The 13,331-nt window shown below is 40.6% G+C and overlaps 1 protein-coding gene across 1 annotated transcript in view; it reads right to left on the bottom strand.

The window, feature by feature from the left end:
• LOC109913006 overlaps window positions 1-13,331 on the bottom strand; it is a 194,196-nt gene that overhangs the window by 143,672 nt on the left and 37,193 nt on the right. Inside the window, exons 29-38 of the mRNA XM_048609619.1 lie at window positions 12,491-12,668; window positions 11,610-11,822; window positions 10,132-10,302; window positions 9,800-9,937; window positions 9,562-9,611; window positions 7,832-7,952; window positions 7,124-7,209; window positions 6,393-6,522; window positions 1,118-1,308; window positions 559-646 (exon numbers count right to left, since the gene is read on the bottom strand). Of these exons, the coding sequence (XP_048465576.1) occupies window positions 559-646; window positions 1,118-1,308; window positions 6,393-6,522; window positions 7,124-7,209; window positions 7,832-7,952; window positions 9,562-9,611; window positions 9,800-9,937; window positions 10,132-10,302; window positions 11,610-11,822; window positions 12,491-12,668 (1,366 nt within the window). The remainder of the gene's footprint in view (window positions 1-558; window positions 647-1,117; window positions 1,309-6,392; window positions 6,523-7,123; window positions 7,210-7,831; window positions 7,953-9,561; window positions 9,612-9,799; window positions 9,938-10,131; window positions 10,303-11,609; window positions 11,823-12,490; window positions 12,669-13,331) is intronic.

Raw genomic sequence — 13,331 nt, 5'->3', positions numbered from 1 at the left:
CTCCTCTGAATGAATTTTTAAAAAGTCATCTCTTTGTAAAGGTCAATCAAACCTGTCAAACATGATCTCCCCTGACAAAGGTCTGACTGCAGTTGATTGAATCTTGCTTTGCCAAGAGATAATTCTATTCCTCAGCTTTTGTTTTCCCCCCCAAAGGTTTCCCTACCATTGATGTCGGACTCACTAGCCTATAGCTCCCTGTTATATCCTCACTACTCTTCTTGATTAATGGTACCACATCGTTGACCTATTGTCCAGTATAAATATTCATGTTACTAAAGTTAGCATGCACATGGCAACGAATTCAAACAATACTCATGTTTTGATAAAACGAGAATGTGTATTAATTACATGGGGATGGATCACTTAAGTTTCTCAGGAAAATGCTTAACCTATAGAGTCTATTATATTACAGTTAGGAAATTTTGAAATAAAGTCACCATAGTCCCACAGGACCTTAGTGTTGCTCTCTCATTAGAGAAAGAGGACTGGCGGCAGTTTAACTATTGTCTCATAAACATAAGTATCTGAATCAACCTTCAACCAAATCAACCATACCCTGTTTATTAGAGTCCATGTGTCAGTCAATGTCAAAGGAAGGTTTCCAAGATCTTGGATTGTCGATGATGACCATGACGAAGGAACACTGCAGATAAAGAAGAACTGAATTAAAGAACGTTATACTGAGAGTGCTGAGAAAAATAAGAAGTGTTAGAACTTAAGAGGAGAAAGGTTTTTCTCGCTTGCCTTTTGCCATCCTGACAGTTATGAAATAAATCAACAATGGAACGGTTGAGTAAGTATGGTGATGAATCTCTATCAATTTATTTAAAACAACACCAGATTTGAAGCGAACAAAGTCTCAAACAAAGTACAAAGTTCTGGGTACCATAGGTAAAATCACTTGTTCTTCCAAAGCACACATACAGATCTATTGTTGGAAGCTGCCAAACTTCAAGCTTAAGCCTGTTCCTAATATCATCTACCACTTTCACTCACATGTGTGTAGGGTTTCTTCTAAAGAAAGTACGTACATTCCTCTTGGAATTACATGTAGCATGAAATTGAGGTCCTCGGGTGTAATGTGTATGGAATTATGTGAACATTTCACACTCACCCATATCTGCTGGCCCCACTCTTAAGGCGACCTTCAATGGCTCTCTTCTGATCCTCACTGTATGAGCGACATATTTTCAATGCGTCCAAGATGGAAATATCAGATTCTGCGATGATGGATCCGTCAAGGTCACACACCAATTTACCCAGGATTGTCACACTCTCCTTCGTCAGATTCCTGCCAGAAATTCCCTGAGTAATTGGAAACATAAGCAATTTCAATTCAGCAGCAGGATACAGTCAAAAACAAATGAGATCCAGTTCACCTTCATAACTTGACAACAAAGACTGCATAAAATAGCACAATCATAATTTATCAACATTATGAGGGAGAGATTTTAATTTGACCATGGATTCACTCACTATCAGCTGACAATGCAACCTCAGGAGAATTAGTTGGACACTGATGCAGTATTCATTCTTCTCTGTGATGCTGATCAGGCAATCAAATAAAAAATTTACTATGCCAATCAAGAATATTGATAATGCAGCATAAATTGAGAAATTTTTAAGCATTATTGCATTGCAAAAAATCATTTGGCCCTGTTGCTGATATGGTTTTATTTGTGAAAGTAAAAGCAAATTTAAATATAGTTCCATAGTTCAGAAACAAGTCCACAAGGAGTTAGATCTATTTGGTATATGAATGAGTGCAGCTCTCACAGCACTAAGTGTCGGAATGGATTATGGTTCATTCCCTGAAGAGTATAACTCTCACTCGTTTGTGTGTTGGTTCCTTCGGGTTTCATTCTTAAGAAGTCTGTTTTGTTGATCTGTCCTGTTTGTTTAAGTCTTTGTAGCGTGTATAGGATTTTGTTGCCTAGTTGTGGTGTCGGGTCAGTCTGTACTGGTCGGTATGTGTTCTTGTCGGCGAGCAGTGCTTGTGCTTTGGAGATGTAGTCCTTTTCATTCATTATCACTGTCATGCACCCTTTGTCTGCAGGTAGTATAGTGATGTTCTTGTCCTTCTTTAATCTGTCCAGGGCTTGTCTTTCCCATGTGTTGAGGGTGTTGAGTTCCCTCTTTCTGGTTAGTGTCAGGACTACCGTCTGTCTTATAATTTGATGTGTTTTTTCGTTGATATTGTTGGTCTTGAGTGCGGCTTCCAGTGTAGCTAGCAATTCCGTTTTGTTGGCATCCCTGTAGTTGTAGTTCAGTCCCTGGGTGAGAACGGCTTTTTCCGCGTCTGTCAGTTTTCTGTCGGAGAGGTTCCTTATCCATGTGTCAGTTCTGTTGTTGTCGTTTTTGTGGGTAAGTGTGGTTAGCTTGTCTTGCAGGGTCTGTCTTTTCTTGGCTCTTGTGGTCTGTCGGCTGATGTTAATGGCTTGTTCCATGTCGGTTGTCCAGTCTTGATTGGCAGCTTCCGGGAAAAACGTTTTTTGGCGCATAATTTCTCTGTTGCATTTGTGGAGCCGGTTGTGTGCGTCGTTTATCATTATCTTTACCATCTTGCGGCCGTTTTGTTCTGCCGTTTTCCAGGCTTATGGGTTGTTGATGGGTGGTTTGTACTTCACACTGCGTGGTAATACTTGGTTCCTGAGGCATCCATGTAGGAAGTAGAGCTGTTCGCAGGTTGTGCTCTCTCGTTTACAAAAGAGCACAACCCTCGAACAGTATAACTCTCAGCTTTCCGTGCAAAGGGTACCACTAAAACGGGATACGATATATGCACTCGGCCTAGCAAAGACCACGAAGCCTGCTTTAGAAATCTATCAATACGTTCTAGTCTCAAAGAATGAGTAGTTTCATGAAGTCTACTAGTAAATTAAAATGTCCGTTTTCTATCATGTTCATTTGTAAGTGCAGCCTACCACACCTATGGCCGCTAACGTGATTCTCCTCACCACTTTCCCTTGGTGTATTGAAGATGACCACTTTATGCCTGGGTAGTCATCTTGTCTGTATACTAATATAGTTGTGGAGTCTACTTCAGACCTGAATCTCTTTCCACAGTGTGGGCAGGGCTGAACTGTTTGATTTTGCTGCAACAGCTATGTTTTACCAGCTCCCTTTGAACTTAGCTACTTGTACTCTTCGCTGCTAAAAGGAAACAATGGCACAACTTGAGGACACTGCCCACGTGGAGCCTTTCGGACAATTTTCCTCTCAGTCTATGGTGGAATGCCACATTTCCTAAATCACCTTCAAAGAGTACTTGAAATGTATTCTTGGCCAATCTTGCAGTTGTTTCAGAGTTTAAGTTGAAATACATGATCACCTAAAGGAGTTTAACCGTAAAATCATAAAACTTCGGAGCAGATTACGAGCAATTGAATATACTCTGCCATTCAGTGAGATCGTGGCTCATCTTATAATTCTCAACTCCATTTGCCCCATAACACTCAATTCTCTGACTGAATGGAAATCTGTTTATCTCAGACTTGAATATACATAATAACCCAGCCTCTACAACCCTCTGCGGTAAAGAATTTACAGATTTACCACCCTCAGAGAAGAAATTCCTCATTTCTGTCTTAAGTGTGCAACCCCTAAATCTGAGATTGTGTCCTGTGGTCCTAGACTCTCCCACAAGACGAAACAGCCTTTCAGTCTGTCAAGTTGTCTAAGACGTTTGTATGTTTCAGTAAGGTTGCTACCCATTCTTCTGTATTCCAATGAGTACAGGTCCAACCTACTCAACCTCTCTTCAGAAGAAACTCCCTCCACATCGGGATCAAATTAATGAACCGTCTCAGGATTCCTCCAATGCCAGCTTATCTCTCCTGAGATAAGAGGCCCAAAACTGTTCACAGTATTTCAGGTGTGGTCTGAACAGGGCCTGGTATAGATTTAGCAAAGCTTCCCTATTTTATAATCCATTCCTTTGAATAAAGACCAACATTGCATTTCCCTTAATAAAAACTGAAAGAGCTGCAGATGCTGTAAATCCTTCCATTTCCCTTCCCCATTAACTGCTGAACTTGTGTGACACCTTTTCTGTTATTCATGAATGAGGACTTCCAAATACTTCTGCACTGTATCTTTCTGCAGTCCTTCTCCATTTAACTAATATTCAACTCCTCTATTCTTCCTGTCAAGGTGCTTAATGCCAAATTTTCCCACATTACATTACATCTGCTAAATCACGTAACCTGTCTGTATCCCTCTGCAGACCCTTTGTGCTATTCTTATCATGAGCCTTACCTCCTATTTTACATCATCTCAAACTTGGCAATTGTATCATCATTTTCCTCATCAAAGTAATGAACACACATTGTAAATAATTATGGCCATAGTACTGTTGCCTATAACACTCCACCAGTTATACGTTGTCATTCTGAAAATGTCCTCTTTCCCCAACTCTGTCTTCTATTTGTTAGCCAATCTTTGATCCACGGTAATACAGTACCTCAAGCACCATGGCAATTTATCAAGTAGCCTATCGTCTGACACCTTATCAAACACCTTCTGAAAATCCAAATATATTATATCCATGACTTCCCCTTTACTATTACCTCAAAAGAAAATTAACGAATGTGCCAGGCATGATTTCCCCTTCAGGAAATCACATGGACTTTGCTTTTCGTATTTATTCTTCACTCATTCACGGGATGAGGGCATTGCTGACCGGGCAGCATTTATTGCCCATCCCTAATTGCCCAGAGGGCAGTTTAGAGTCAACCACATTGTTGTGGGTCTGGAGTCACATGTACACCAGACCAGGTAAGCATGGCAGTTTCCTTCTCTAAAGGACATTAGTGAACCAGATGGGTTTTTCCAACAATTGACAATGGATTCACAGTCATCATTAGACTCTTAATTCCAGATATTTTTATTGAATTCAAATTCCACCATCTGCTGTGGTGGGATTCGAGCCTGCGTCCCCAGAACATTATCTGGGTCTCTGGATTAACAGTCCAGCGATAATACCGCTACGCCATTGCCTCCTGTAAATGCTCTGCTATTAATTCTTTATATTAAGCATTAACATTTTCTCAGGAACAGATGTTATACAAATGGGCCTCCAATTACCTGTTTCTTGTCTCCTTCCCTTTTTGAATATGGGTGTTATATTGGAAGATTTCCAAACCTCTGGCACTTTTCCAGAATCGAAGAAATCCTGGAAGATTTCTTCCAGTGTGTTCACCATTTCTTTAGCTATTTCCTTTAATATCCTAGGATGCAATCCATCAGGTCCAAGGGACTTGTCAGCCTTTAGTCTCATTAGTTTTTCCCCTAGCACTTTTTCTCTAGTGCTAGTAATTGTCCTCATCCATAAATCACAAAGAAGCTATCATACAAGTTCAGCAGATAATGGGGAAGTGAAGTTGAATGTTGGCCTTTATTTCAAAGGAATAGAGTACAAAACAGGGAAGGTTTGCTAAAACTTTACCAAGCACTAGACCTTCTCTTCCTTTAGCACCTTGAGTATTTAGCATTTTCGGAATGTGAAGACTGATGCAAAATATTCATTCAACTCCTCTGCCATTTCCTGCATTATTATTTCTCCAGCCTCGTTCTCTAAGGGACCTATATTCACTTTGGCCCAGCTCTTTCTTTTTATATATCTAATAAAAGTCTTGCTGTCAATCTTGAGATTATCTGCAAGTTTACCCTAAAAGTTCATCTTCTCCCCCTTTATTATTTCTTTGGTTATCAGCTGTAGGTTCTAAATGTCCACACCGTCCGATTTGAGGAATAATGCAGAACTCTAAGATACACAGGCATATTGTAGGGTTGGTGATACCGTAGCTTTGTACCCACCAAATATCACTGCAAGACTGACGCCTTATATCCTACAATGTATCATGTGTAAATGGGAAAAGGTAGAGCCTGCTCTGGCAATTTTTTTTTGACATCACTTTTGAGCCGTGTCTGGAGACAGGTAGCTGACTATAGTCCTCAGGGGTATGTCATACGTAGTTATTGTAGGTAACTGTATTCTCCCAACATAAATATTTAACATCTCTTCATCACTCGTGCATGCTCAAATTTCAATGTTCAAACCAATGTACTGATGAGCAACATTCAAAGTGAATACTGGCCATTTTGAAAGGAGGTAGATTGGGAGAGCAGAAAGATAAGTCAAGAAATGGAACTGAGAAAGAAAACTGAGCTCTCAGCGATTAATTGTGACCATTGCTCTGCCTTCGGTGCTACTGAAGTGCTGACTCTCAAAGGGCTGTCCTTACTTGTCACTCTAATGCAAGGTTGGAGTGGTCAGGCATTTCTCTTAAATTTACATCGACACAACGTATAACTGGCTTTCATCAGTGCTATTGGGATGTTGGTTACAACTATCCCCAGCTTGTACTAGCTCAGCACGTCATCCTTACCAAGCAGGTCATGGCATCATATAACAGGTTCCGTCTTCTTCTTGATCCCTTTCTCAAGACGTCAATATTTGATTTCCCAACTAATTTGAAGAATGTTTGGCAGTTGAAGGAACTCCTGAACTGTGCAGAGCTACAGAAGGAAATAGGAGTTTGTTCAGATTATATGAAGGAGAATGAACCACTTAATTGGTAATTCCTCCAGTTTAAATACAAAATACTCTTCTGTTCTCTCCTCCTGTTTAATCAGAAAAACTAGTTCTTAAAAAATTCAAAGGGGCATATACCTCAATTTATAAACACCATACACAAACATTGTTTAAAAATGACTCATACAGACCACCTGTTCTTGGTATCTGAGCCTGTGTAGAAGTCATTAATCCCAATGCTGCTCTCCAATTTGCTGGGAATATGCATCTCTTCCAATAACTGTATTTTCTATGTCCTGAAACAACTGCATTACATTTCTCTGATGCAATGAGTGGAAGAGAAATGAAAATATCTACAGAATTACCAGGACATGAAGAGATCTCATGGTTTTGACATATCAACTAATCTACTGCCTATTGAGTTGAACTCTTCATATTTTCCATTAAGTCAACATACTTTTGATAAATGTACTCCAGTTTTATATCTAAGGGAATGCACAAACGTCCTTACGCATTCGGAGATACTCGTCAATAAAGCATCATTCAAAAAAAAATTGAGTAAAAATCTACTGAAATAGAACATACTTGAAGAATAGGAGAACATCCACAGGGAGAGTCTCTATGGCTGGTGTGGTTCTGTTCGAAGTTAGTCTTGCAGACATGCACCTCAGCTGAAAAGAGAAACCAGTAATACATACTGAGAACAGAAACACAACAAACTTGTACTTGCTGATGTTTCTCACTACTTACCCTTCTGTCTAGAGGTTGGCTAGACAGGCAAATTCACTTAAGCTGTTGAGCAATAGAAACTGCAAGGATTCACAACATGTGATTCAACTCAGCCTGCTTCACAGATTTAAAATGAAATTTACTCACATTTAAAATCGATGAAATTCTGACAACAGTGCACTTGAAAAATCAAGTTAAGAATGTTGTTAAAATGAGTCTCAGACAGTTGAATGAGGATCTTACGTTGGCAATAGTCCAAGCTATAAATGTGCCGTCAATCAGTCATTTGATCAAAGCTAACAGTGCTCTGTTATCACACCTTATCCTTGTCCAGACATTAAATGGCAGCATTTTAAAAATGTGCTCTTAGCACTGATATTTAGCTTAAAAAAATCATGAACTTGAATGTGGAAATCATCCATATCCTCAGGATTTTCCAAGCAGAGTTATTTTGTACAACATGTTCATTTATTGTACATTTGAATTCATCCATCTGTAACAATGGGCACTGTATGGTCATACGCTCAAACTATTCTCCCATGTGATTGCTTTGAATGGTCTCACCTGACTTTCATCAAACTTGGCCCCTTTCCCCTTCATTGCTTGAACAAGCTGGAGAAACGCTGTAAAATTCAGCTCCTTAACTGCACCACAACTGAAGCCTTGAAGGACAGAAGGTGAGAATCTGAAACAAATATTGGGACCGTTAATTAATTTCCAAACACTCCATTCCTTCTCACACTTAGCTGTTGAGACAATATGAACAGTCAGGAGGAACTGAGCTGCGGAACAATAGCTTATGTTGTTTTAAGGAAGATTTCTATCAGGTACATGATTATATGTTGATGAAACATCCAACACTGTTTATTTATTCTGACTAGCACCTGATTAAAGTAGTGTACCAGAATACAGATTGCAACTGGAGGAAGAGGGAACAGTTGGGCTCCAAAGATTATTGGATCATATACTGACCAATCGGAGCTTCATATGGTGGGACCCAGTAACAGTGGGCCAATTTTCCGGCAGTAAACATACTTTGTTAATATTAGTGAGAACACCAAAGCTGTAACAGGTCTAATAATTGAAGTGAATTAAGGTCCCGTTGTTCGGGAAAGGGAATTCTACTCTTCTTTTTTTTATTGACTCACCGAGTGAGAGTGATGCTGGCTGGGCCCAGCATTTATTGCCCGTCCCTAGTTGCCCTTGAGAAGGTGGTGGTGAGCTGCCTTCTTGAAATGCTGCAATCAGTTTGGTGTCCGTATACCCATGATGCCATTAAGGGAGAGAATTTCAGGTGTCTGACCCAGCAACACTGAAGGTATATCTCCAATTCAGGATACTGAGTGACTTGGACAAGGTGGAGATGTTCCTATGTATTTGTTGGCCTGGTCCTTCTAGATTGTAGTGGTTGTGAAGGTGCTGTCTCAGTCATCTGGGTGGATTTGTGCAGTGCATCTTGCAGATGGTACCCATTGCTGCTATTGAACATTGATAATTGAGTGGGTGGACATTTGTGGACATGGTACCAATCAATCAGGCTACTTTGTCCTGGATGGTGTCAAAATTCCTGAGTGTTGTTGAGTTGCAGTCATCCAGGCAAATGGAGATTAGTCCATCACACTCCTGACTTGGACATTGCAGAGGTGGACAGGATTTGGGGAGTCAAGAGGTGAGGTGCTAAAAGAATTCCTAGCCTCTGGCCTGTCCTTGCGATCACAGTATGGCTAGTCCAGTTTCTGGTCAAGGTAACCCTCAGGATATTGACAGTGGGGGATTCAGTAATGGTAGTACCATTGAATATGAAGGGGTGATGCTTAGATTGTCTTTTGTTGGAGACAGTCATTGTCTGGCACACGTGTGGCGCAAATGTAACTTGCCACTTGTCAGCACAAACTTAGATAGTTTCTAGGTCTTGCTGCATTTGGGCACGGTTTCCTTCAGTATCAGAGGAGTCATGAATGGTACTGAACTTTGTGCAATCAGACCTTCTGCATCTTTGCCACCTTCAGTGCTTCCTCCAAATAGTGTTCAGAATGCGGGGAGTACTGATCCATCAGTCACGGGAGGATGGTGTGTGGTAAACACAAGGAGGTTTCCTCGTCCACATATGATTTTGTATATAAGATATGATTCCATGGGTATGATAATGTAAGGCTGTTGCTTGATCGGTCTGTGAGACTATGAGATATGTAGCAAGACTCCATCAAAAACTAAATTACACCGATAATGACATAGGCACGCAGAAAAAGACCATCATCAGGGAACCATAAGCATTGCAAAAGATAATTCCTTACTCTTTAAAATTGTTGCTGCTTCTGACCACATTTTCAAAGAACACTGCAGCCTGTGAGAGAAAAGTATTGAAATTATTCAAACACACAATGGCGTTACAGACTTTCTTTTCAAACTGACATAATCCGGTTACCATAAGAATGTGGACTGATTTTGAAATTAATCTGTGCATTTTCAATTCCATCTGATCTTTAACTCCCTTAGTATCATCATGGAGTGTCAGAGAATCAGACTGTTTACCTGACTGGGAGCCCATTGCTTGTCGTTGACGTCACTGAGGCTTAAGTTTGAGTTTAACAGGACAGGGGGGACCTCTTTGGCCAGAACAGATGGAATGTTCTTCACTGTTTGTACAGGGTCTTCCACATTCCGCAACACCTGAAAAACAAGGAAACAGAACAGATCTTACTCCCACACAAACTAAACCCTATTGGCAATATCTGGGGGTGAAAGCTGTCTTGACATAAAAGAGTCGCAATTTTGAAAAAAAAAGACACATGCTGAAGTCAGAAACTGACTAGACTGGAGTTGAATTAAGTGTTCCAATTAATTTGACAGTCAATGTCACCCACCTGCAAAACACATATGGTTTGTATGGACTGTGGCGCTGTTCCAATATTCTCAACAAATGTTGGATTTGAGATCACATTGATGAACACCCGAGGATTGATGTCTTGGAACACGCCACTTGGAATACCAGACACCAAGCTTCCCAGCCCCAGGAGGTTGTCGGCGTTACCGACCTGGTTAGAAAGCAAAACATACATCAAAAGCTGTCAGGACCAAATCATAGGATTATGCCATTTTCCAACTTTTTGTGACATATTATGAAATGCAAATACAAACGTAGCTGGCTTCTCTTGTGAGCACAGGAATGGTCATGGAAAATATGCTCTCCCATCACATCTGTTGGCTTTATTTTGCCACATGGCCTTACATTCAATCATACTCGGTCTACTCGAGAACATGCTAAATATTATTGCAATTTGTGTTTCAAGGTATAAGGGCAGGCTGGAAGAAACTCAGATTGTTTTCTCTGGAGCAGTGGAGGCTGAGGGGAGACGTAACAGAAGTCTATAAAAGTATGAGATGCATGGATAGGGTTGACGGTCAGTATCCTTTTCCAGGAGTTGAAACTAATGCTGGGGGGGCATGCATTTAAGGTGAGGGGGAAAGTTCAGAGGAGATGTGAGGGGCATGTCTTTTTTACACAGAGAGCGGTAGGAGTCTGGAACATGCTGCCAGAGGTGGTGGTGGAGGTAGATACCCCAGGGGCATTTAAGGGACATTTAGATAAGCACATGAATAAGTAAGGAATGGAGGGATCTGGACCAAGGGCAGGCAAAAGAGATTAATTTAATTTGGCATCATGTTCAGCACAACATTGTGGGCCTGAGGGCGTCAACCTGTGCTGTACAATTCTATGTTCTATGTTCTAAGCTACTGAAGGATAAAGCATAAAGAATAGTTGGGAAACATTTCTGAAAATGTACTTAAAATTTGCCAATTTAATAGGACTTGTCAAACCGTTGAGTCTTGGACTGAGGATAGATCTGTTCTAAGATGCAGTCTTAAAAAGAAATTACCTATAATGTGTCAGAAATTTATGTGTTTTCACCTCTGGCTCATTCATCTCAAATTTCCATCTCCCGTACACAATTCGGGTGAACCCAGATTTGATTAAAACATGGAGATTATGATACACTGTACTTTGATGCTCTCCCTATCTGCAAATACGTCAAAAAAAAGTCTGAAGGGTCTGGTGCTGCTTCTACACCTCAACCTCACCGGGATTTTACATCAGATTTTTAGCCATTCCAGGGACATCAATTTACTTCACAAGGGAAGCATTCTTTAGTTGCCTCTTAATCATCTCAAACGTCTGACAGTAGCACTGTACCCAAAACATGGGAAAACACTAACCTGTAGTCACTAGACAAGAGAGGAAACTCCTATTAAGTGCCACAATGATTTGTTTCTTGATATAGATGGTTGAGCGAAACAGGTCAGTGAACATAATATACACATTTCAGATTTATTGAGCTCTTACCTGAAAGCCATTTCTCAGTAACCTGATGACAATCGCATTGGCCTGGCCCACATTCCAGCCTCTGACTTTACCCAGGCTTGGCAGTGCATTCTGCAGAGTCTCCCCGTCAATATTTCCAACCTGTGACACTGACAGTCCAACAGCTGTTTGTCCCAGAGTATTCAAAGTGCTGACTGTGAAGTTGTCGATTTTGCTCACTATAGCTATTGAAGACTAGACAAAAGAAATTAAAAAAACATTAATACGCAATGTTCTTACGACCGAGCAGTGCACCGTCACTTTGGTCCCACGACACTGTGAGTCCTACCTAAGAATATCATTTTTCAAAGCAAACTGTTTTCAATAAAGATGCAATAATTGGTCTATGTGCACAGCTAGAAAGTACGAATGACCATCCCTCTAAATAAACCCAAAACACACACTCACTCTGTTTCAGAGAGAGAAAAAAAGTTCTCTGCCGAGGTTGGCATTTAAAAAAAGGCTTTGGCCAATGGGTTGTTCTTGAATATAAAATGATAAAGCATAGAGTATTCTGTATTGAGTCACCCCCTGACTTTCTGCCATGTGTAGTCATCAATCACATACAGATAGTTCTCCTATAACGTGACAGTTGCGTTCTTATGTGAGCTCACGCTGTTGGATAGGCACATGGATGATAGTAAAATGTAGGGTATGCAGGATAGATTGATCTTAGTAGGATAATAGGTCAGCACAACACTGAGGGCTAAAGGGCCTGTACTGTGCTGTACTGTTCTATGTTCTATGTTCGATAGGAAATCACGTTATAGGGAAATTGCTATAGAGAACTGCTAAACTCGTACAGCAGGAAGTTCACTATATACAAACAGTTCAATGCTCTGCAGTAGACCTTGCCCACGTACCCTCAGTTGTTCATCTGTTGGATCTTCAGCTGGTGCTGTTCCATTCGACGTTGTGTTTGGCAGCACGTTGAGTCCACAGACTCGGTTTATTACTGCTGCGATAGACAAGACTTGCTGTGTGTCCAAGGACTGAAGCAGATCAGTGTCAGTAATGAAGCAAACGAGAGAGTTTGGTAGCCTGCAAAAGAACATCAGACACAAAGTATATTAGCAGCTTTCAAAAGAACAATGCTTCCGCTCGATAGATTCATTATGATTTGCTACAACTGGAAACGTTCAGAATGTTGGGAATACTTTCCAGCGGTTTGCCACACATTCTACCCAGAATTACAGAATTTTCTGGCTGAGTTTCTGCTTTCCTGAAAGGTTTTCCTTTTGTTTCAAAGTTAAAATAAAGTCCTCTCATAACAAGATGAGGAGTCTCTTTCTCTCCTGTCCTTTTCAGCTCACAGCTTGTCAGTCATTTGAATACTTTTAACATCAATATTCTCAACAAGGCTCCAGTCTCACATTTTGGAGGGATTCCTTGCTTGCGAACTATGAGCTTTCTTTTCATTTTCAATGGTTCACTGTTGAGGACGTTCCTGGCTCGGCCAGAATTTATTGCCCATCCCACACGGCAGTTACAAGTGAATGACAATTAGGTTGCGAATCATTCTGAGGCCTGACCAGGACTTACCTTCCCAAGAACATTAGATGTTTTTTTCTGACAATTCACAAGGATTTCATGGCCATTGTCAGATTTTAAGTTCTAGATACTTATTGAATTTAATTTCCACTATCTGCCGTGATAGTTTTGAATCCAGCTCATTAAAACGTTACCTGGGTCTCATTCTCCACA

This window comes from Rhincodon typus, chromosome 21 (assembly GCF_021869965.1).
Source record: "Rhincodon typus isolate 14 chromosome 21, sRhiTyp1.1, whole genome shotgun sequence".
Classification (NCBI taxonomy): domain Eukaryota; kingdom Metazoa; phylum Chordata; class Chondrichthyes; order Orectolobiformes; family Rhincodontidae; genus Rhincodon; species Rhincodon typus.
The sequence above is the reverse complement of the archived record's forward strand: the minus strand, read 5'-3'. Positions and strand labels throughout refer to the sequence as shown.